General features: G+C 41.6%; 1 protein-coding gene across 4 annotated transcripts; it reads right to left on the bottom strand.

The window, feature by feature from the left end:
- Positions 1–742: 742 nt before the first annotated feature.
- Positions 743–11,525, bottom strand: LOC120052412 (tyrosine--tRNA ligase, mitochondrial-like). Of its 4 annotated transcripts, none has more exons than XM_038999295.1 (7): positions 10,809–11,525; positions 10,405–10,563; positions 7,941–8,084; positions 7,497–7,667; positions 5,681–5,834; positions 2,995–3,124; positions 743–2,125 (listed from the first exon to the last, which is right to left on the bottom strand). In XM_038999295.1, coding segments are annotated over exons 1-6 (696 nt in total). In that variant the 5' UTR covers positions 10,811–11,525; the 3' UTR covers positions 743–2,125; positions 2,995–3,058. The 4 variants fall into 4 exon arrangements, with proteins under 4 accessions (XP_038855223.1, XP_038855226.1, XP_038855224.1 ...); XM_038999298.1 differs by having other exon boundaries at positions 5,771–5,834; XM_038999296.1 differs by having other exon boundaries at positions 11,269–11,525.
- Between the last annotated feature and the right edge of the window lie 10,062 nt (positions 11,526–21,587).

The raw sequence follows: 21,587 nt of genomic DNA, 5'->3' as shown, positions 1-21,587 counted from the left end.
AGTGCCACTGCGCAGACGGCGGCATATTTGGTCAGCAGTGCTATAGTGGATTAACACAGGCTAAACTATTTTAAAATTGACAGATTTTGCAACCGTAGAAGCAATAACATCGTTTGTATTTACCGGACCCTATTACGTGCTACTTCAAGCTTGAAACATGCGTAATGTGCCAAATGGTACCGAATGCGCACGGGTTAGTTCCAGTTTGTCCGCGAGCCGAAGAGAATACACCACATTGATAAAAAAATGACATCAATTACTGAAATACTATATCTACTCCTAACTGCTGTGAAAAGCACTAGAACTACACAAATAACTGTTTTTAAGGAGTTAAATCTCTTCATGTCTTTATTCCAGGATGATAATGTATAAACTCCCAACCCAAAAGCAGTGGGTATGAAGAGAACCGAGGTATGACAATCTCAGCAATCTATTAAACTGAAATTTAAGGTCGTTTTGCCTGGAGTCCTGAGAGGCTTTACTTGTGATTCACTAGTGGGCTATATAGAAACATTATACCTCCTATGCGATTCCTCCCGCCCCATGAGAGCACATGCAGTTTCTCTGTGCAACTTATAGTATGAAACATCAAGTTATGAAGGACACGGATATGGATTATGTATTAGCGTAATCGAAATGCATTAAAATCGTTATGCCGTATACTCGCTGAGAGAAAGAGAGTGTGACCGTGTGTAGGCTGAAGAGGTTCCTTTCAACAGTGCAAACATGACCAACAAATCAGAACGATTTATCTTCTGTTTTAATTGATTGCAACACATCTTAAATCACACATTGAAAAATGCACATCAAATATTTTTAATCAGGCTCAGGTTGCAACCTTTTTTGATAAAATAAAAACTACCAAAAATATGCTTACAAAAAAATATGTAAATGCCACTTTGGATAACCTTGATCAAAACCCCATTTTATTCTACATAAAAAAAGCTTGACATAAATAAGTTAGTATAATTTCTCAGTGTTTTTACAAAGTTATGTACACTTAATAGATTTACACGGGCAGAGTGACTACTTTGAGACAATTCTTAGCCTCTGAACAAAGGCTGATTGTAACTGGGCGAAATTAAAGTTATTTTAGAAGCTACATTTGCATGATCTGCACTAACAATGTCTGGGAGAAGGGGGAGATTAACAAATTAAATTATCTTTCTGTATCAAACAGGAGTACAATGCCAAGGCAACCTGATGGTGAAAGCGTCGACACAGACGTATTGAAGCAACCATGTATTTGGTATTGTAGGACATTTCAAATATAAAAAGGCCTAATCGTTAAAAAAAATATTAAGAACCGTTAAACTGACAGACACGAGTATGTCAGGGAGAGGATGAAGTTGATTAATACTACCAGTACAGTTAACTGATACTTTATCCTTCAGCAAATTAGTACCCTACACCACTTCAGAAAAATAAATTAGCTACACTTCTTTAAAAAATGGTGAAGAGGAAGACTTGTAAAAAAACAAAATATTCCAGAATTTAAGTGACCGACGTAGGCCTACAGATTTAACAAAATACAATAAATATTGGCTGACTTCACATATTACTTTTTTAGTCATAACAGAAATGTATCATTATTTGAGGCATTGTTTTCGTGGGGTGGCTGAGAACCCACGTTGTGTGACACTTAAATGACCCAAAAAACAAGGCTACACATTATGTACCATCAATCTCTCCCTACATACAGATGACCTATGAGGATACTTTGATGAGGAACAATTATTTAATCCAATCATTTTTTAAATGGATCAGGATTTATAAACAGCATTTTGGAACCAAAACTACACGGCAATTCTTCAAGTCAAATTCATGCCTTTTACATAGTTTCCCCCCCTCCCCAATCATAATATGTTTCATTTGCTACATATGAAAATAAATATATACACAGGTAGTAAAAAAAGGAAATAAAACCTAATTGCACACTGCTACATCGACTGCTTTTAGAGGCAGTAACTTTATGAGTGCCAGAACTTTAGTGTTTATATTCAGTGCTTGCACAGCGTCCCCATCCTTAGGGAGAATTGATATGTTTCGTTTTCTTTGTAGTTCCTCTTCAAAATCACCGAACACTTGGGTTTCCATGACAAAAAGGGGAAATACATTTTCAGCTCTGCAGAGAGAAATAAAAACAAAGTTGTGAGACCAATGCTAATTTACACCAGTAAACATGACCACATACAAATGCATCAAAACCATTCCTGGCCACTTCTTTTTGCAGACAAACATAGATGTGGCAACATGTAATAGTTTTGACATGACAAAACAATGCTAAGAACAGGCTAATGCTAGTAATCTACCGAGGTCAAAGACACCCTACTGACTCATTCAAAGCAGCAGAACACTTTCATTTTCCAAATGATAAATTCTCTTCATAGCTACACACACACACACTTCATTGCAAGTTAGCGTAAAAATGGAGGCCTCTTCAAAAACGTGCATACTGTGCTTTCATTCACTAGAACGGCCAGATGTTTTGATAGGGGACTAGCGTGCATAGTGCACTGCTGAGGAGACCGGCCCCTTCTTCCTCTCACGAGGGCAGTGGTTGCTGACGTGTTACTATAGTGTTGTTCTGAGGACTTGTTTACAGTTTCGTCGGAAAATGAACCTCACCGTGCCAGTGGTTGTAGTAATGTCGCCTATATTTTGTGTAGCCTTTTGGACTTTAACCCTTTACTAGACCGCACTGAACGTCACAACTTTATAGTTAAGCACACATTTCGAGCTTCAAAAAACGAATAGCTACTTAGTTGGCAATTGCGCATAGGTTACAAGGTGGGGAAATCACAACTGCTCAACACGTTATTTAAACGACACGTCTGAAATGCTTACAGGAAGACCAACGTGATGTGTTCAGCTTTACACACACTGCTTTATGTAGGCAATAAAAAAAAAATATTGGGTTATTTGGGAAAATAAGTCCACACCAGTATAACATATCTCACTAAAGCCAGAAAAAGTAGCAGATAACTATCTCACCCTTGTCATCTTCACGTTTGAGTCCTGGGACTGGCTTTCCTGGGTGTGCGTTCTACGGAATGCGTCAAGACTGGGCAAGGCGTAACTTCATTCGAACTACTGTGTGACCTTTTATTTTGGGACGAGGGGTCTGGAAGAGAAAGACAATTTTATTCAGAATATAGGTCAAAATGTTATTCTCGAAAATGAAGTATTGTGAATAGTCCACTCCACATTATTTAAATGAATAAGGCAATTTAGGCTGCTACATTTCCCTATCTATAGTGATTTGCCTATCAGGTCTTATCTTTACAACTTGACTAGCAGGTAGTCATAGACTACCGATATTGCTTACTGAAAACATTAATGAAAACGATTAGAATTGTTGTAACGCTTTTCTTTAGAATAACTAATAAGTGGGCCCATCTATTTGGTAACTAGGCCTACAGTCTGCTACAATTTGACGTCGAGCCTGGCTGATACAAATTACATAGCTGAATAGGCCAGCACGTCAAACAGTAGGCAGAAATTCAAAGTAGCCAGACTATGAATGATGTAAATTATAGATAATCATCAAAGGCGTAGGCCTACATTCATGGCAGGCTGGTCTTTTTCTCCGCCCGGTGCACTGCTCTTTACTCTCCATTTGGCTCTCTGACCTCTCGGTGTTGTCAGACTGCCGGGGAGTCACCACCACACAACTATGATTCCCATTTAGATCCATATTGTTATTCCCAGAGGGGCAAACGTCTTTCACTGATCGTTGCGTTCTGGTGTAGAAATTTGGAATGTCTTTACAATCCATTAATTCCCATTTGAATCTCCCGTTCGATAGAGGTGTGTGGCTTGAAAAATCGAAGTTCCACTTCGCTGAGGCTGCCGCTTCCATCTCTTGCAAATGTCCCTTTAAATCCCGCCTTAACTCTTCGCGATCCGGCGAGCCGAAAATGATTCTGCAGGCTGACGGTTTTGGGTGATCCGACAACCGAGCATCCGTCCTTTCCAACGTCGGGCTCCCATTTGAAAGTCGAACATCTGACATTTTCGGTGAATCAATTAACGTCCAAATAGAACACTTAAAAATTCGTATTTCCTCCTTTCTCACCGCGATCCAAAACAAGCGTAAAACGAATGATCAACACTTTTATGCCATGCATAGGTTTGGATAGAAACGGTAATTTCCAATATGGCAATGCGAGCTAAAGTAGTCAGATCATCAAAACAATGTGCAGTAACTGAAGCCACTCCTGTCAATTTATTCTCGTAGTAAGAGAGAAGAAATAACAGACAAACCTTTTCAGTACCCAATATGGCGATTGAGGGGAGGCTGACTGGGGAAAAAACTGATTGACACAGAGAGCTATTTAAAACGAAGAAGGTAATTCATTGGTTAAAAAAACGTAGGCCCGCCCAATTCTCTTAAGGCGATCATGCACGTTACAAAGGCTTTGCAACATTGTCACATTTCTATACATGTTACTTTGTAACGGCTATAGCCATAATCACTATAGGTATCTAACATTTTAGCTATGATGTAAATAAATAAAGGGCCATTATAAGGAAACTTAATGTATGCATTATTCATTTGTTTATGTTGACAAAATATTTTAATGTCAGTGGTCTCGATCTTCATGTCATAGTTTTTTAGCACCAAAATAGAACAATAAATATACAGAGGGAAATCTAATTTTATTTGAGAATTATAATAGTTTTTCAATAAATGTGGAATTGTAATACCACCTTAATGATTTGAAACAATTGAAAATATACAAGCCAGTGTGATACATTTTGTCGTTTGGAGTAGGTTGTCATTGTCATGAATCTGTCAAGCATTCTAAAAAGCTAATAAAAGCTTAACATTTTTATTATTTTGCATGGTGGTGACCAGTTATTTCTCTCCATGATACAGATGCGAATATTGACTTATCTGAGCTCAGTCAAGGTCACCAGTGTACACCCCAGCAAAAGGAGGGATGGTAGTAGAGTAGTGGCAAGCATTTCTCATTGGGAAAACAATATTTTCTGCAGGATAACACAATTAGACAATTTACAATTAATTATCAAACATCAATTAATAACTACTTAAATTATAACTCATTGGCCATTTGCAATAGAACAACTACAGTAAGAGTGAATCATTATTTTTTTTTTTTCACCCATTTCTAAATGTGACAAACCTACACATCTTGTCCACCTGTTTTTAATTACCTATTGCTATTGCCCGTTTTAAAATGTCAAAATATTCATCTATTTTAGCTGTAAGATATTTTGCAATTTAAATTTAATTTCTGGATGTAACTAGGGTCTTATAAATCAAACTTTGCTACAGGGTGTCTGAAGGAGCTTTAACTCAGTTCTCATTTAAAGGGAAGACTGCACTGACCCCTTGTTGTGAAATTAGGTACTAGGCAAATCGGTTATCTAATATCTAACGATCACAAAAATAAAACCGTTTACATACACAGTACGTAACATACAACTAACAAGACAAAAGCCTTTCACCAAATATATGTTATATATTACAGCATCATTGAATCCACACATTTATAGTGCACTAAATCCTCTCCTAGATATCAGCAGGGATATATTGAAATAATAGAGGTCTATTTCCAATATCCAGCTCTCTTCACCTAAGCCTCCCAGCTTGCTGTCCTACCTCCAGTACACAAACAGTGCATAGAAGTGATATGGTCGCAGCTCCACTCACAGATTGAGCCACCTGATGATGTGGAAGTAATTTTTTCCCACTCTGAGGAGAGAGTCCATTGGCCAGGATGTGCTGGCCGGGGATGAGTACCTGTTCTGGGCTGTCTGTCTTACTGTGGTTGATCCATACAGCTCCTTCTGAAACCATGCGATACCTGCAGCACAACACAGAGACAACACATCACAGAAACAGCATAAAGACATCACAACACATCACAGAGACATCACAACACATCACAGAGACAACAACACAGAGACAACACAACACAGAGACAACACAACACAGAGACAGCACAACACAGAAAAACAGTTAACACATTTTGATACATTACGGACTTATTCAAAAATGTATTAAATTTAAAAAAAATCCTCAATCTACACACAATACCCTGTAATGACAAAGCGAAAACAGTTTTTTTGAAAATGTTACTAATTTATTCAAAATAATAAACCTAATTTATTTCACCTTTATTTAACTAGGCAAGTCAGTTAAGAACAAATTCTTATTTTCAATGATGGCCTAGGAACAGTGGGTTAACTGACTTGTTCAGGGGCAGAACGACAGAGTTTTACCTTGTCAACTCGGGGATTAGATCGTGCAACCTTTCGGTTACTGGTCCAACACTCAGACCACTAGGCTGCCTGCCGCCCGAAATAATAATAATAAAAGTCTGACATAAGTATTCAGACCCTTTGCTATGAGACTCGAAATTGAGCTCAGGTGCATCCTGTTTCCATTGATCATCCTTGAGATGTTTCTACAACTTGATTGGAGTCCACCTGTGATAAAGTCAATTGATTGGACATGATTTGGAAAGGCACACAACTGTCTATATAAAAGGTCCCACAGTTGACAGTTCAAAAACCAAGCCATGAGGTTGACGGAATTGTGCGAAGAGGTCCTAGACAGGATTGTGTCGAGGCACAGATCTGGAGAAGGGTACCAAAAACAATTCTGCAGCAAGAACACAGTGGCCTCCATCATTCTTAAATGGACGAAGTTTGTAACCACCAAGACTCTTCCTAGAGCTGGCTGCCTGGCCAAACTGAGCAATCAGGGGAGAAAGGCCTTGGTCAGGGAGGTGACCAAGAACCCGATGGTCACTCTGACAGAGCTAAAGAGTTTCTCTGTGGAGATGGGAGAACTTTCCAGAAGGACAACCATCTCTGCAGCACTCCACTAATCAGATATTTATGGTTGAGTGGCCAGACAGAAGCCATTCCTCAGTAAAAGGCACATGACAGCCCGCTTGGAGTTTGCCAAAAGGCACCTAAAGGACTCTCAGGCCATGAGAAAAAAGATTGAACTCTTTGGCCTGAATGCTAAGTGTCACATCTGGAGGAAACCTGGCACCATCCCTACGGTGAAGCATGGTGGAAGCATCATGCTGTGGGGATGTTTTTCAGCGGGAGGCACTGGGAGACTAGTCAGGATCGAGGGAAAGATGAATGGGGGAAAGTACAGACAGATCCTTGATGAAATCCTGCTCCAGAGCTCTCAGAACCTCAGATTGATGAGGGGGGGGAAAACAATTTAATCCATTTTAGAATAAGGCTGTAATGTAACAAAATGTGGAAAAAGTGAAGGGGTCTGAATACTTTGCGAATGCACTGTATGTTTTAAAGTCAAGACAGATTTGAGAGAGAAGTAGAGGGAATGAGGCAATAAAAAGATAAATTAGCAGAAAGGAGAAATATAGAGAAAGTGTGAAAAAGCCAATGGGGTGGAAGTGGTGAAATAGAGTGAGTGACCCTCCGTGTGAGGTAGTCATGTCAGGGATGATAAGGAACAGAGGAATATAAAGCCAGAGCCCTACACTTTGGGCCCCCGAGGGATGTCCTCTGCCCTGCGGCAGGCATCCAGTATTGTGGTCCCTGGCTCCAGCAGCAGCTCATGGAAGGGGGCATCTCTGAAGACCTCCTGCAGCTCAGCATCACGCATCTGCTCCAGGGCCTGAAGGTTACTGTGGTACCGGGCATTGGTGCACCTGGAGAGAAATACACACACACAGCATTACTAATTGTACCAGGCGACACCTCATTAATGACACCCAAATGACATATGCATAGTCTTTCTCTGACTAATTATCTATTGCATCATTTTTCACGCATTTGTCAAGATGCACACTTTCACTACATCATTTCATCAGATCAATCCCAAGGCAATTTATAATCATGACTTTGTGAAGGGGTCAATTCAATCCATTAGTCTGAAGTTACTCAGGCCTTGTCTTGCGTGTGATCACACACACACACAGCACCTTTTGCCCTCATTGTCGTGGACCAGTTTGGTGACTTCGGCGGCGAGAGGTTTGTTTGCGGCCCGTTTGCCTGGCTCCTGTCTCTGCTGCTCCATCACCCGCTCCACCTCGGCCAGAGGTAGGAAGGTGAACAGCTTCAGATACCTGCAGGTAGCACAACCAACCAACACTGACTCAGTCTCAGACATCACCATGGATAGGCTAAACTCAGGTACTAATATCAGGTCCCGTGTTCACAAAGTGTCTCATAGTAGGTTTGTCGCACACATTTACAAAGACAAGACGCACACAAATAACCTAAAACGCCCCTTGTCTGTCACAAACGATGACAGGACGGTGTGTGGCAAGCAAAATGTGTTTTCCCGTGCATGCATGCTGACCGAAGTCTTGCAGTCTCTACCAACCGAGTCCTGTGTGGCTCAGTTGGTAGAGTACTGTGCTTGCAACGCCAGGATTGTGGGTTCGATTCCCACGTGGGACCAGTATTAAAGAGTACGAAAATGCATGCACTCTACTGTAAGTGGCTCTGGATAAGAGCGTCTGCTAAATGATGTGAAAGGGATAGAAATGTATTCAGCAGTGCTGGGCAATAAAGTCAGGTAAATAATACTTTCTGGGCTCTGAAGTCAGGTAAATAATACTTTCTGGGCTCTAAAGTCAGGTAAATAATACTTTCTGGGCTCTAAAGTCAGGTAAATAATACTTTCTGGGCTCTGAAGTCAGGTAAATAATACTTTCTGGGCTCTAAAGTCAGGTAAATAATACTTTCTGGGCTCTAAAGTCAGGTAAATAATACTTTCTGGGCTCTGAAGTCAGGTAAATAATACTTTCTGGGCTCTAAAGTCAGGTAAATAATACTTTCTGGGCTCTGAAGTCAGGTAAATAATACTTTCTGGGCTCTGAAGTCAGGTAAATAATACTTTCTGGGCAATAAAGTCAGGTAAATAATACATTCTGGGCAATAAAGTCAGGTAAATAATACTTTCTTGTGGATAATTTGTCACCAAATTCGACCCACTGAAGAACCAAACACACAGACAAACTGTTAGAGTGTAATGTAATTCTATTGAACAGTCTGGCTTGTTAAGGAAACTTTCCACTACTTAGTATCAGGCTGTACACCAGAAAATTATATCAGCCTAAGAGGTGTGCGGATCTAGTTGGCCTTTTAAATCATAGAGGGGGAGATCTGATCCTAGATCAGCGGCAGGTATCCTCGAGGTTAGAGCATTGGACCAGTAACAGAAAGGTCGCTGGTTCGAATACCGGAGCCAAAAAATCTAACGCTATGTCCTTAAGCAAAGCACTTAATCGTGCAGGGGATGACGACGCAATCTTTGCAGGAGGGAGGGAATCTGATTTCATTGGTTCTCAACCCGCGGAAAAGTAATTTAATTCAGGTTAAGTGGAGTTAGCCTGCCCCGGAGCAGGTTAGTTCTAAAGGATTTGTTGCCATAGAAATTTTGCTTGCTAAAAGGTGAGTCACTTTCGTATGACCGGATATCCCGAATTGTACTCAGAGTTGACCAAAGTTACCTCGCCAACTCCTCAAACCTAGGACACCCCTCTGTTTAGTTCTAAATAGAAGGCTCTGATAAGCAGGACCAGTTCCACTGGATTCTCCAGCAGGGTTTCCATGTCCACATGTTTCCCGCAAAATTTGCCTACTTTAAAAAAGATGTTGCGGGTCAAAATGTATTAGTTGCGTTTTTTGGGGCTACTTCGAAATTGCACCGCAGCTGCCATGGCATTTCTCTTAAAAAAACATGATTGATTTCACTGTGACCTGATGCTGCAGACTATCAGGCAGTGAAGCAGGCTGTTGCTGAGTGAGTGGTGGGGAATGGTGTGAGTTGAGAGAGTGTTGCAGGCCACAGGCAGCTGAGTGAGTGGTGGGGAGGGCCGGAAGGGTGTGAGTTGAGAGTGTTGCAGGCCACAGGCAGCTGAGTGAGTGGTGGGGAGGGCCGGAAGGGTGTGAGTTGAGAGTGTTGCAGGCCACAGGCAGCTGAGTGAGTGGTGGGGAGGGCCGGAAGGGTGTGAGTTGAGTGTTGCAGGCCACAGGCAGCTGAGTGAGTGGTGGGGAGGGCCGGAAGGGTGTGAGTTGAGTGTTGCAGGCCACAGGCAGCTGAGTGAGTGGTGGGGAGGGCCGGAAGGGTGTGAGTTGAGTGTTGCAGGCCACAGGCAGCTGAGTGAGTGGTGGGGAGGGCCGGAAGGGTGTGAGTTGAGTGTTGTAGGCCACAGGCAGCTGAGTGAGTGAGAGGAGAGCAGCACCAGCACGCACACACAAGTAATGACAAGTGATGTGAGAACAACTAACAGCACTAGCTAGCTACATACTTCTCCCTCCCTATGAACATTTTTGGTGGGCTAGTTTAAGGCCTTGTGGGTGGGTTTTGAGTGGTGATTGTCCTGACATTCTAGGTCGTCATGGGCCGCCTGGCAACCCTGGTCTCCAGCCACCTACCATTCCACACTGCTGTCAGGCTGCCTGAGGAAGAACTGATAAAGGTCAAACGGAGATGTCTTGACCCTGTTCAGCCACACTGCCGTCTTCTCCAGTTTGTCCAACACAGAGCTGGCCACCAGTGGGAGGGTCAGCCCATACACCTCCTGTTCAGTCACCCTGTCGTGGAGAAATGGATTACAATGGACATCAAAGAGACCATCACTGGTCAGTTAATGTTGAGGCAAGTATGTGCATGTTTATTATATTAATTTGTATTATTATTATTATAGGTTATTTATGGGCACGATGCATCACTTTAGTGTCTGATGCATCCTTTAGATGCTTGGCTACAATATCCGGAATCAATGTGATAATTGGTCAATATATTTGGAAATGTGTGTGTGTCCAATGAATGACGCAACATTAATTGTGTATGAACTTGTGCCCAGACATCTGGTTGCCCAGTTGTTCTGTCCCTCCAAGCTGGATCTTAGAGCTGTGATTCTGGTTCAGGTGGTAGAAGTCATAGGCTTGAAACAGCTGGTAAGAGAACTCGTAAGGCTCATGCGTTCTGCACTCTTCAACCTGGACTGGTCACTGCATGCCTACTGAGCAGGGTCCCCATTCGGAAATGTCTGCCAGAAAAGCAACCATTCCAGTCTTTGTACAAAGTTTACATGTTCAATACGGTTACAGTGCCAAACTTCTTAGTCGTTGTGGAAAGTTAGTTCATGGTTGGTAAGGATTCGCTGCACGCTCTCTCGCGCTCGTTTTCCCGCTTGGGTCTCCTACCAGTGCTGTTACACCACCGATTAGAGCGACGCCAGCGTGTCCTGCGCTTTGAAAACTCAGTAGCCCGATGATGGCGAGTAAATTACTCACATGAAGGCTGTCTGGTCTGGCACCAAGACTGCAGTAGCTGAGGAAGTTGATCTTGGGCTGATTTTTCAGGGAAACCATCCTTCAAAATGCCCCGTTTATTTAGAGATAATATAAATATAAATCCACTCTGGGCTGTTGCAGAGCGATGAAACCTGTATCTTAACGTTATCCGTGGGAGTGTGCTTATCGAAATAATACAAGAATCATGCCGAGATGTACAAGCAAAACGTCTTAATAGACGCCTCCATAACGGAAACTGTGCGACACACTGGACAGGAAGATGAAAGACGGGACTGATGTATGATGGTAAGAATATAGCGCCATCTAGCGTATTGTGTAAATTTACTATACCTTGCCTGTTCCTCCTGACCTGTGACCTTTTTCTTATCATTTGTGATTTTAATGTCACATCATCCTCTTATTATCCTTTTAGGTTGACGATTAAAAAAAATGTTTTGGTTACCTATTGTGTGGATGAATCTCCCGAATTTACATCTGGTGTAACTTGGAAAGTGGGAATAATGATACAATCCAAGGAAAGTAAAGTCATACCCTTACCTGCTTAGTACTGGATTCACTTTTTGGTGTTTATAATGATATAAAATGCATGCTGACAATGTAGCTGACCAATGTATATAGAGAGTGAGAACAATTTAATTTAATCCTGTGGTGCAGATCAGCAAGTGCAGGGTTTGATTACCGGGGCTAGGAGGGACTAAGCACCCCCATAACGAATCAGGGCCTGCCATAAGAATTGAAATATTCAAGTTATGAAACTACCAAGGCAATGTTACACAACGTACACTATACAGTTGAAGTCGTAAGTTTACATACACTTTGGTTGGAGTCATTAAAACTTGTTTTTCAACCACTCCACAAATTTCTTGTTAACAAACAATTTTATAAAAAAAATTATTTAATCATTACTTAACCAGATAGGCCAGTTGAGAACAAGTTCTCATTTACAACTGCGACCTGGCCAAGATAAAGCAAAGCAGTGCGACACAAACAACAACACAGAGTTACACATGGAATAAACAAATGTACAGTCAATAACACAATAGAAAAGCCTATATACAGTGTGTGCAAATGAAGTAAGATTAGGGAGGTAAGGCAATAAATAGGCCATAGTGGCGAAATAACTACAATTTAGCAATTAAACACTGGAGTGATAGATGTGCAGAAGATGAATGTGCAAGTAGAGATACTGGGGTGCAAAGGAGCAAAAAAACAAAACAATATGGGGATGAGGTAGTTGGGTGGGCTATTTACAGATGGGCTATGTACAGGTGCAATGATCTGTAAGCTGCTCTGACAGCTGATGCTTAAAGTTAGTGAGGGAGATATGAGTCTCCAGCTTCAGTGATTTTTGCAATTCGTTCCCATCATTGGCAGCAGAGAACTGTAAGGAAAGGCGGCCAAAGGCGGAATTGGCTTTGGGGGTGACGAGTGAAATATACCTGCTGGAGCGCGTGCTATGGGTGGGTGCTGCTATGGTGACCAGTGAGCTGAGATAAGGCGGGGCTTTACCTAGCAAAGACTTAAAGATGACCTGGAGCCAGTATGTTTGGCGACGAATATGAAGCGAGGGCCAGCCAACGAGAGCATACAGGTCGCAGTGGTAGGTAGTATATGGGGCTTTGGTGACAACATGGATGGCACTGTGATAGACTCCATCCAATTTGCTGAGTAGAGTGTTGGAGGCTATTTTGTAAATGACTTCGTCGAAGTCAAGGATCGGTAGGATAGTCAGTTTTACGAGGGTATGTTTGGCAGCATGAGTGAAGGATGCTTTGTTACGAAATAGGAAGCCGATTCTAGATTTAATTTTGGATTGGAGATGCTTAATGTGAGTCTGGAAGGAGAGTTTACAGTCTAACCAGACACCTAGGTATTTGTAATTGTCCATATATTCTAAGTCAGAACCGTCCAGAGTAGTGATGCTGGACGAGCGGGGAGGTGCGGGCAGCGATCAGTTGAAGAGCATGCATTTAGTTTTACTTGCAGGAGTTGGAGGCCACGGAAGGAGAGTTGTGTGGCATTGAAGCTCATCTGGAGGTTAGTTAACACAGTGTCCAAAGAAGGGCCAGAAGTATACAGAATGGTGTCGTCTGTGTAGAGGTGGATCAGAGAATCAAGAGCAGCAAGAGTGACATCATTGATGTATACAGAGAAAAGAGTCGGCCCAAGAATTGAACCCTGTGGCACCCCCATAGAGACTGCCAGAGGTCCGGACAACAGGTCCTCCGATTTGACACACTGAACTCTGTCAGAGAAGTAGTTAGTGAACCAGGCGAGGCAGTCATTTGAGAAACCAAGGCTGTTGAGTCTGCCGATAAGAATGTGGTGGTTGACAGAGACGAAAGCCTTGGCCAGGACAATGAATATGGCTGCACAGTATTGTCTTTTATCAATGGTGGTTGTGATATTGTTTAGGACCTTGAGCGTGGCTGAGGTGCACCCATGACCAGCTCGGAAACCAGATTGCATAGCGGAGAAGGTACGGTGTGATTCGAAATGGTCGGTGATCTGTTTGTTAACTTAGCTTTCGAAGACCTTAGAAAGGCAGGGTAGGATAGAAATAGGTCTGTAACAGTTTGGGTCTAGAGTGTCTCCCCTTTTGAAGAGGGGGATGACCGCGGCTGCTTTCCAATCTTTGGTGATCTCAGACGATACGAAAGAGAGGTTGAACAGGCTAGTAATAGGGGTTGCAACAATTGCGGCGGATAACTTGCCAAACTATAGTTTTGGCAAGTTGGTTAGGACATCTACTTTGTGCATGACACAAGTAATTTGTCCAACAATTGTTTACAGACAGATTATTTCACTTATAATTCACTGTATTACAATTCCAGTGGGTCAGAAGTTTACATACACTAAGTTGACTGTGCCTTTAAACAGCTTGGAAAATTCCAGAAAATGATGTCATGGCTTTAGAAGCTTTCTGATAGGCTAATTGACATCATTTGGGTCAATTGGAGTTGTACCTGTGGATGTATTTCAAGGCCTACCTTCAAACCCAGTGCCTCTTTGCTTGACATCATTTGATGACATTTGCTTGACATCACTAAATGACATAATTTGAGTCAAATCAAATCAAAGTTTATTTGTCACGTGCGCCGAATACAACAGGTGTAGACCTTACAGTGAAATGCTTACTTACAGGCTCTAACCAATAGTGCAAAAAAGGTATTAGGTGAACAATAGGTAAGTAAAGAAATAAAACAACAGTAAAAAGACAGGCTACAAACAGTAGCGAGGCTATAAATGTAGCGAGGCTACATACAGACACCGGTTAGTCAGGCTGATTGAGGTAGTATGTACAGTGGGGCAAAAAAGTATTTAGTCAGCCACCAATTGTGCAAGTTCTCCCACTTAAAAAGATGAGAGAGGCCTGTAATTTCATCATAGGTACACTTCAACTATGACAGACAAAATGAGAAAAAAAATTCCAGAAAATCACATTGTAGGATTTTTAATCAATTTATTTGCAAATTATGGTGGAAAATAAGTATTTGGTCACCTACAAACAAGCAAGATTTCTGGCTCTCACAGACCTGTAACTTCTTCTTTAAGAGGCTCCTCTGTCCTCCACTCGTTACCTGTATTAATGGCACCTGTTTGAACATGTTATCAGTATAAAAGACACCTGTCCACAACCTCAAACAGTCACACTCCAAACTCCACTATGGCCAAGACCAAAGAGCTGTCAAAGGACATCAGAAACAAAATTGTAGACCTGCACCAGGCTGGGAAGACTGAATCTGCAATAGGTAAGCAGCTTGGTTTGAAGAAATCAACTGTGGGAGCAATTATTAGGAAATGGAAGACATACAAGACCACTGATAATCTCCCTCGATCTGGGGCTCCACGCAAGATCTCACCCCGTGGGGTCAAAATGATCACAAGAACGGTGAGCAAAAATCCCAGAACCACACGGGGGGACCTAGTGAATGACCTGCAGAGAGCTGGGACCAAAGTAACAAAGCCTACCATCAGTAACACACTACGTCGCCAGGGACTCAAATCCTGCAGTGCCAGACGTGTCCCCCTGCTTAAGCCAGTACATGTCCAGGCCCGTCTGAAGTTTGCTAGAGAGCATTTGGATGATCCAGAAGAAGATTGTGAGAATGGCATATGGTCAGATGAACCCAAAATAGAACTTTTTGGTAAAAACTCAACTCGTCGTGTTTGGAGGACAAATAATGCAGAGTTGCATCCAAAGAACACCATACCCACTGTGAAGCATGGGGGTGGAAACATCATGCTTTGGGCTGTTTTTCTGCAAAGGGACCAGGACGACTGATCCGTGTAAAGGAAAGAATGAATGGGGCCATGTATTGTGAGATTTTGAGTGAAAACCTCCTTCCATCAGCAAGGGCATTGAAGATGAAACGTGGCTGGGTCTTTCAGCATGACAATGATCCCAAACACACCGCCCGGGCAACGAAGGAGTGGCTTCGTAAGAAAGCCCTGACCTCAATCCTATGGAAAATTTGTGGGCAGAACTGAAAACGCGTATGCGAGCAAGTAGGCCTACAAACCTGACTGTTACACCAGCTCTGTCAAGAGGAATGGGCCAAATTCACCCAACTTATTGTGGGAAGCTTGTGGAAGGCTAGCCGAAACGTTTGACCCAAGTTAAACGATTTAAAGGCAATCCTATCAAATACTAATTGAGTGTATGTAAACTTCTGACCCACAGGGAAAATGATAAAATAAATAAAAGCTGAAATAAATCATTCTCTCTACTATTATTCTGACATTTCACATTCTTAAAATAAAGTGGTGATCCTAACTGACCTAAGACAGGGCATTTTTACTGGGATTAAATGTCAGGAATTGTGAAAAACTGAGTTTAAATGTATTTGGCTAAGGTGTATGTAAACCTCCGCCTTCAACTGTATATACAAAAGTATGTGGACATCCCTTCAAATGAGTGGATTTGGCTATTTCAGCTACAAATGTTGCAGAGAGGTGTATACAACCGAGCATACACTCATGCAATCTCGATAGACAAACGTTGGCAGTAGACTGGCCTTACTGAAGAGCTCAGTGACTTTCAACTTGGCACCATCATAGGATTTCACCTTTCCAACAAGTCAGTTCATCAAATTTCTTCCCTGCTAGAGCTGCCCCAGTCAACTGTAAGTGCTGTTATTGTGATGTGAAAACAACTAGGAGCAACAACGGCTCAGCCGCGAAGTGGTAGACCACACAACTCACAGAACGGGACCGCCAAGTGTGAAAGTGCGTAAAAATCTTCTGTCCTCGGATTGCAACACTCACGACCGAGTTCCAAACTGTCTCTGGAAACAAGGTCAGAACAAGAACTGTTCGTCGCCAGCTTCATGAAAGGGGTTTCCATGTTCGAGCAGCCGCACACAAGCCTAAGATTACCATGGGCAACGCCAAGCGTTGGCTAGAGTGGTGTAAAGCCCGCCGCCAGTGGACTCTGGAGCAGTAGAAACGCGTTCTCTGGAATGATGAATCCCGCTTCACCGTCTGGCATTCTGACTGATGAATCTGGATTTGGCGGATGCCAGGAGAACGCTACCTGCCCCAATGTATAGTGCCAACTGTAAAGTTTGATGGAGGAGGAATAATGGTTTGGGGCTGTTTTTTGTGGTTCGGGTTAGGCCCCTTAGTTCCAATAGTAACGCTACAGCATACAATGACATTCTAGATGATTCTGTGCTTCCAACTTTGTTGCAAAAGTTTGAGGAAGGCCCTTTCCTGTTTCAGCACGACAATGCCCCTGTGCACAAAGCGAGGTCAAAACAGAAATGGTTTGTCGAGATCGGTGTGTAAGAACTTGACTGGCCTGCACAGAGCCCTGACCTTAACTTCATCGAACACCTTTGGGATTAATTGGAACACCGACAGTGAGACAGGGATAATCGCCCAACATCAGTGCCGGACCTCACTAATGCTCTTGTGGCTGAATGGAAGAAATTGCCTGCAGCAATGTTCCAACATCTAGTGGAAAGCCTTTCCAGAAGAATGGAGTCTGTTATAGCAGCAAAGAGGGGACCAACTCTATGTTAATGCCCATGATTTTGGAATGTGATGTTCGACGAGCAGGTGTCCACATACTTTTGGTCATGTAGTGTACACACTTCGAAACCCAGAAGAGAAATCGTGTTTAATTGCGTCAGTTGCTCGATTTAATTCTGGGGGCAGGTATGTTAGAAAATATACTAGAACGAGGGCCGTAGCCCCACCCAATCTCTGTGCAAGTTTCAGGAAAGTCTATGGGCCACATGTCAACCTTCCCTTCTGAAATGTAAAAGATGCGAGCACCTGCAAAATCGTGATTTGTGAAAAATGATCAGTGACAAAAGATCTGAGTACTGTAACAAAGTTAATCTTTAGTTGTCGCATCCTGATCCCACAGTCTGTTGACAGACGCTATGATACCATTTATGTTACGTGCGTCTGAGAGATGGCACAATTTAAGACATAATTTGCAGTTGTATCTGAAGACCAGCAGATGGAGTCCTCAATCTCAACATCCCATGGCCTCATACATTTACAGGTAACTGCCAAAATAAAGAAAACACTTGAGTTGTTTGAGCTTTTATGGTGTGGGGTGTATTGTCCTGGCATGGTTTAGTTCCACTCAACCTCTTAGAGGGCAAGGAAAACGCCAATAAATACACAGCCATTCTGAGTGATTGCTTTCAACCTATGGTGAAACATTTCTATCCTGATGGGAATGGTCTCTTCCAGGATGACAATGCCCCCATCCACAGGTCACGAGTGGTCACTGAATGGTTTGATGAGCATGAAAACGATGTAAACCATATGTCATAGCCGTCTCAGTCACCAGATCTCAACCCAATTGAACACTTATGGGAGATTCTGGAGCGGCGCCTGAGTTTTACACCACCATATCAAAAAAACTATTCCTTGTGGAAGAATGGTGTCGCATCCCTCCAATATAGTTCAAGACACTTGTAGAATCTATGCCAAGATGCATTGAAGCTGTTCTGGTGGCCCAACGCCCTATTAAAAAGCTTTATGTTGGCGTTTCTGTTTCCTTTATTTTGTCAGTTACCAATATGCAGCCGTCTTTCATTTATTCAGCTCTCACCATCAATCAGATGTTATTATTTACTTGAAATAGATGGACAATATAACGTTGGATTTTTAAATAATTTTATTTGTCAATCTATTCAGTCAACTTGTTTGTTGTTTAAATTACTAGATAAACATTCATCAAACATGTACTTTATTGTTACCAAGCCACAGTATACATAAACAAAGCATCCAAAGACTGTCTCCAGTCTCTTTGCATGACACTAGCCATAAAAACACTGCATCAACTCTTTACTACAAAATACAAACCTTTTTCCTATATCTTCTGCACTCATCATTTCTGCAGAGTTGTATTTATTATTATTATTATATGTGTGCTGTATGGCAGGGCACTATAAACTCACTTGAAAAATAAAAGAAGAAGAACAGTACCTCGCTATGTCCTGAGCTAGTATAAACTAAGGGACACAATATTTTCCCTGATACTTGTCAAAAGTCCCTTGTCAATTCAACACAAAACAATATAGATCCTTAAGGGTAGCAGACATCTTCAATTTACCAATCACATAACTTCTCCTCTGGGTTTTTGCTCTAGTGTTTGAACCCTTATATAATCTTGTTTGTATTTACACTATTGCAAGAGAGCGACCTCTCTAATGTGGAGGAATGTAATTCCAAACAGTCGTTATGTTCTACAGATTCAACAATGGTCTGTCTGCCTATCACAATTTTGAAACCTTCCCTAATTCTGTCATGACGCCATATCCTCTCTTTGTGTATCCCTGTACTGTGTAGTATCATATCCATACCAGTAGCTTCTAGCTGGGGACACAGAACTGTACAGAACTGTGTGCAGCTTTACTTTACTCTATTGTGTCTAGTGTTGTATGTCATAGGTTAAGGCACGGGTTGAGTGTAATCCCTAATGTGTTCTGTTCACCTTGTATAATAGAATCTAGTGGACTAAAGCAGCTTTGCATTCTGCAGAGGTCTGACAATCCAGAGCAATAGATATTGTAGAACTGCCATTACAGGCAGCTTGAAATTCAGTCATCTAACATATGGCATGATTATAATTAAGTAAGTTAGAACACAGCAGCGAGTGAGGAGGGAAGCCAGTAAAACGCTTGATACAGCGGAAGCATGTTAATTTAGCAATAAGGCCAGAGGGGTGTGGTATATGGCCAATATACCATGGCTAAGGGATGTTCTTATGCGCAACGTGCCTGGATACAGCCCTTAGCCGTGGTATATTGGCCATATACCACAAACCCCAGAGGTGCCTTATTGCTATTATAAACTGGTTACCAACGTAATTAGGGCAGTAAAAATACATGTTTTGTCATCATACCCGTGGTATATGGTCTGATATATCAGCCAATCAGCATTCAGGGCTCGAAACACCCAGTTTCTAATAAACAATATACTGCATCTTTACTGCATTTAGCTGTAATGAAATCACTGTTCATTGTGGACAAGTTATGAGTGCGTAATGTTCTATATACTGTACATGTATCAAAACAGAGAAGGGATAAAGTAGGGCCACAAAAACAACAAACCGTTTGGCTTGAAGAACATAATGAGGCAGTTATGGAGCATTTATGTTCTGAATAGTGAAATTACGCCCCAATCATCCCCTTTATTACCTAATCTTCCACCTGAGACCATAGCATAGAAGGAAACCTGCAGTATTGATGTAGGATCTGTGCCATGATAGCTTATTACCAGTCTTAACGCTGATGATTTACTTATGCATGTTCAAGACAAATACTATATCCAGATCATGTTGTTGAGTGAAAATATAGTGTCAATAACCCATGAAAGGTTTTGCGTTCAAGTCTTGATATTTGCTTTGAGTGCTTTTAGTATCCCTACAGCGAAGCACAGCACATAGAGAACACGTTAACTCTCTCTAGTGTGGGAATTAACCAAACGAATGTCCCCATTGGGAATCACATCTATGGTTGTATCACCAGATACTTAGCTATTCTATTTACATTGCATTTTTCAACCTAGTTATTCAACGAAACAATTTCTGATATACTCATATATATATATATATGTACATATGTTTATATATATGTATATATATGCTTTAGTATAAAAATATGATCCAACTCAATTATAACATTGTCAAATTAGGTAGCGCTTAATCAAAAACATACCTACATTTCTCTACCATTTAAAACATTGAAAAGTATTTACCAGACAAAAAGGAATACAAAACATACCCAATAATAGTTAGTATCTTGCATACCTCTGGTTATAGTTGGGGCAAGCAATCACATAATCACTGAATCTATGTACAAAGCATTAATACAACGTGGTGCAGAGAGTGAAGCTAGGTCCATTACACCCCCAAAAAACATTGATTTGTGGATTCATGAGAATTTGCTACGGTAAGCAAAGAACAAAATACATTCCCTCACAGAAAATACACACACGCACTGTATATCCTTTCCATCAGAAAAGCATGCACACATGAAGGATTATTTCATTCTGTCTTTGAAACATTCCCAACAGTTCTGTGAAGGATTGATGGCTGGTTTGATGAGGCAGTTTTAGTATTTAATCTCTACTAGACAAAAACAACCAGGTGTAAATAGTAGCAAAATACCCACAGACAGACAGACAGACAGACAGACAGACAGACAGACAGACAGACAGACAGACAGACAGACAGACAGACAGACAGACAGACAGACAGACAGACAGACAGACAGACAGACAGACAGACAGACAGACAGACAGACAGACAGACAGACAGACAGACAGACAGACAGACAGACAGACAGACAGACAGACAGACGAGAGAGAGAGAGAGAGAGAGAGAGAGAGAGAGAGAGAGAGAGAGAGAGAGAGAGAGAGAGAGAGAGATATCTTGTTAATGGCTTAAAATGCTCTCTCTAAATCTGCTCTCAATCTGCCTTTGTTAAGGTTTTAATATAGTTTGAACTCATATTAGCCCTTTAATACCAGTATACAAAACAAGATGGAGTGCCAAATATTACAGTATATAAAAGAGTCTCATATCATATCTCGTAAGCACACTGTGCTTTAGTGTTGCGTTGTGGGTGCATTTACACAGTGAATTTCTGATTGGTAATTTCCAAATCAGTCTGTTTTGAATGAAATCAAACCACTTACAAACAAATGTCCTGATGGAGCCATGTTCTGAATGGTGGGGGGAACACTATTGACACGGTAGTTTGTTTACTTTTGTTTGTGAAAGTATTGAAAATGAAAAATATTTGTAATCATTGAGCTTTACCTTGGTT

The sequence above is a fragment of the Salvelinus namaycush genome, chromosome 8 (genome assembly GCF_016432855.1).
Source record: "Salvelinus namaycush isolate Seneca chromosome 8, SaNama_1.0, whole genome shotgun sequence".
NCBI classification, from domain to species: Eukaryota; Metazoa; Chordata; class Actinopteri; order Salmoniformes; family Salmonidae; genus Salvelinus; species Salvelinus namaycush.
The sequence above is the reverse complement of the archived record's forward strand: the minus strand, read 5'-3'. Positions and strand labels throughout refer to the sequence as shown.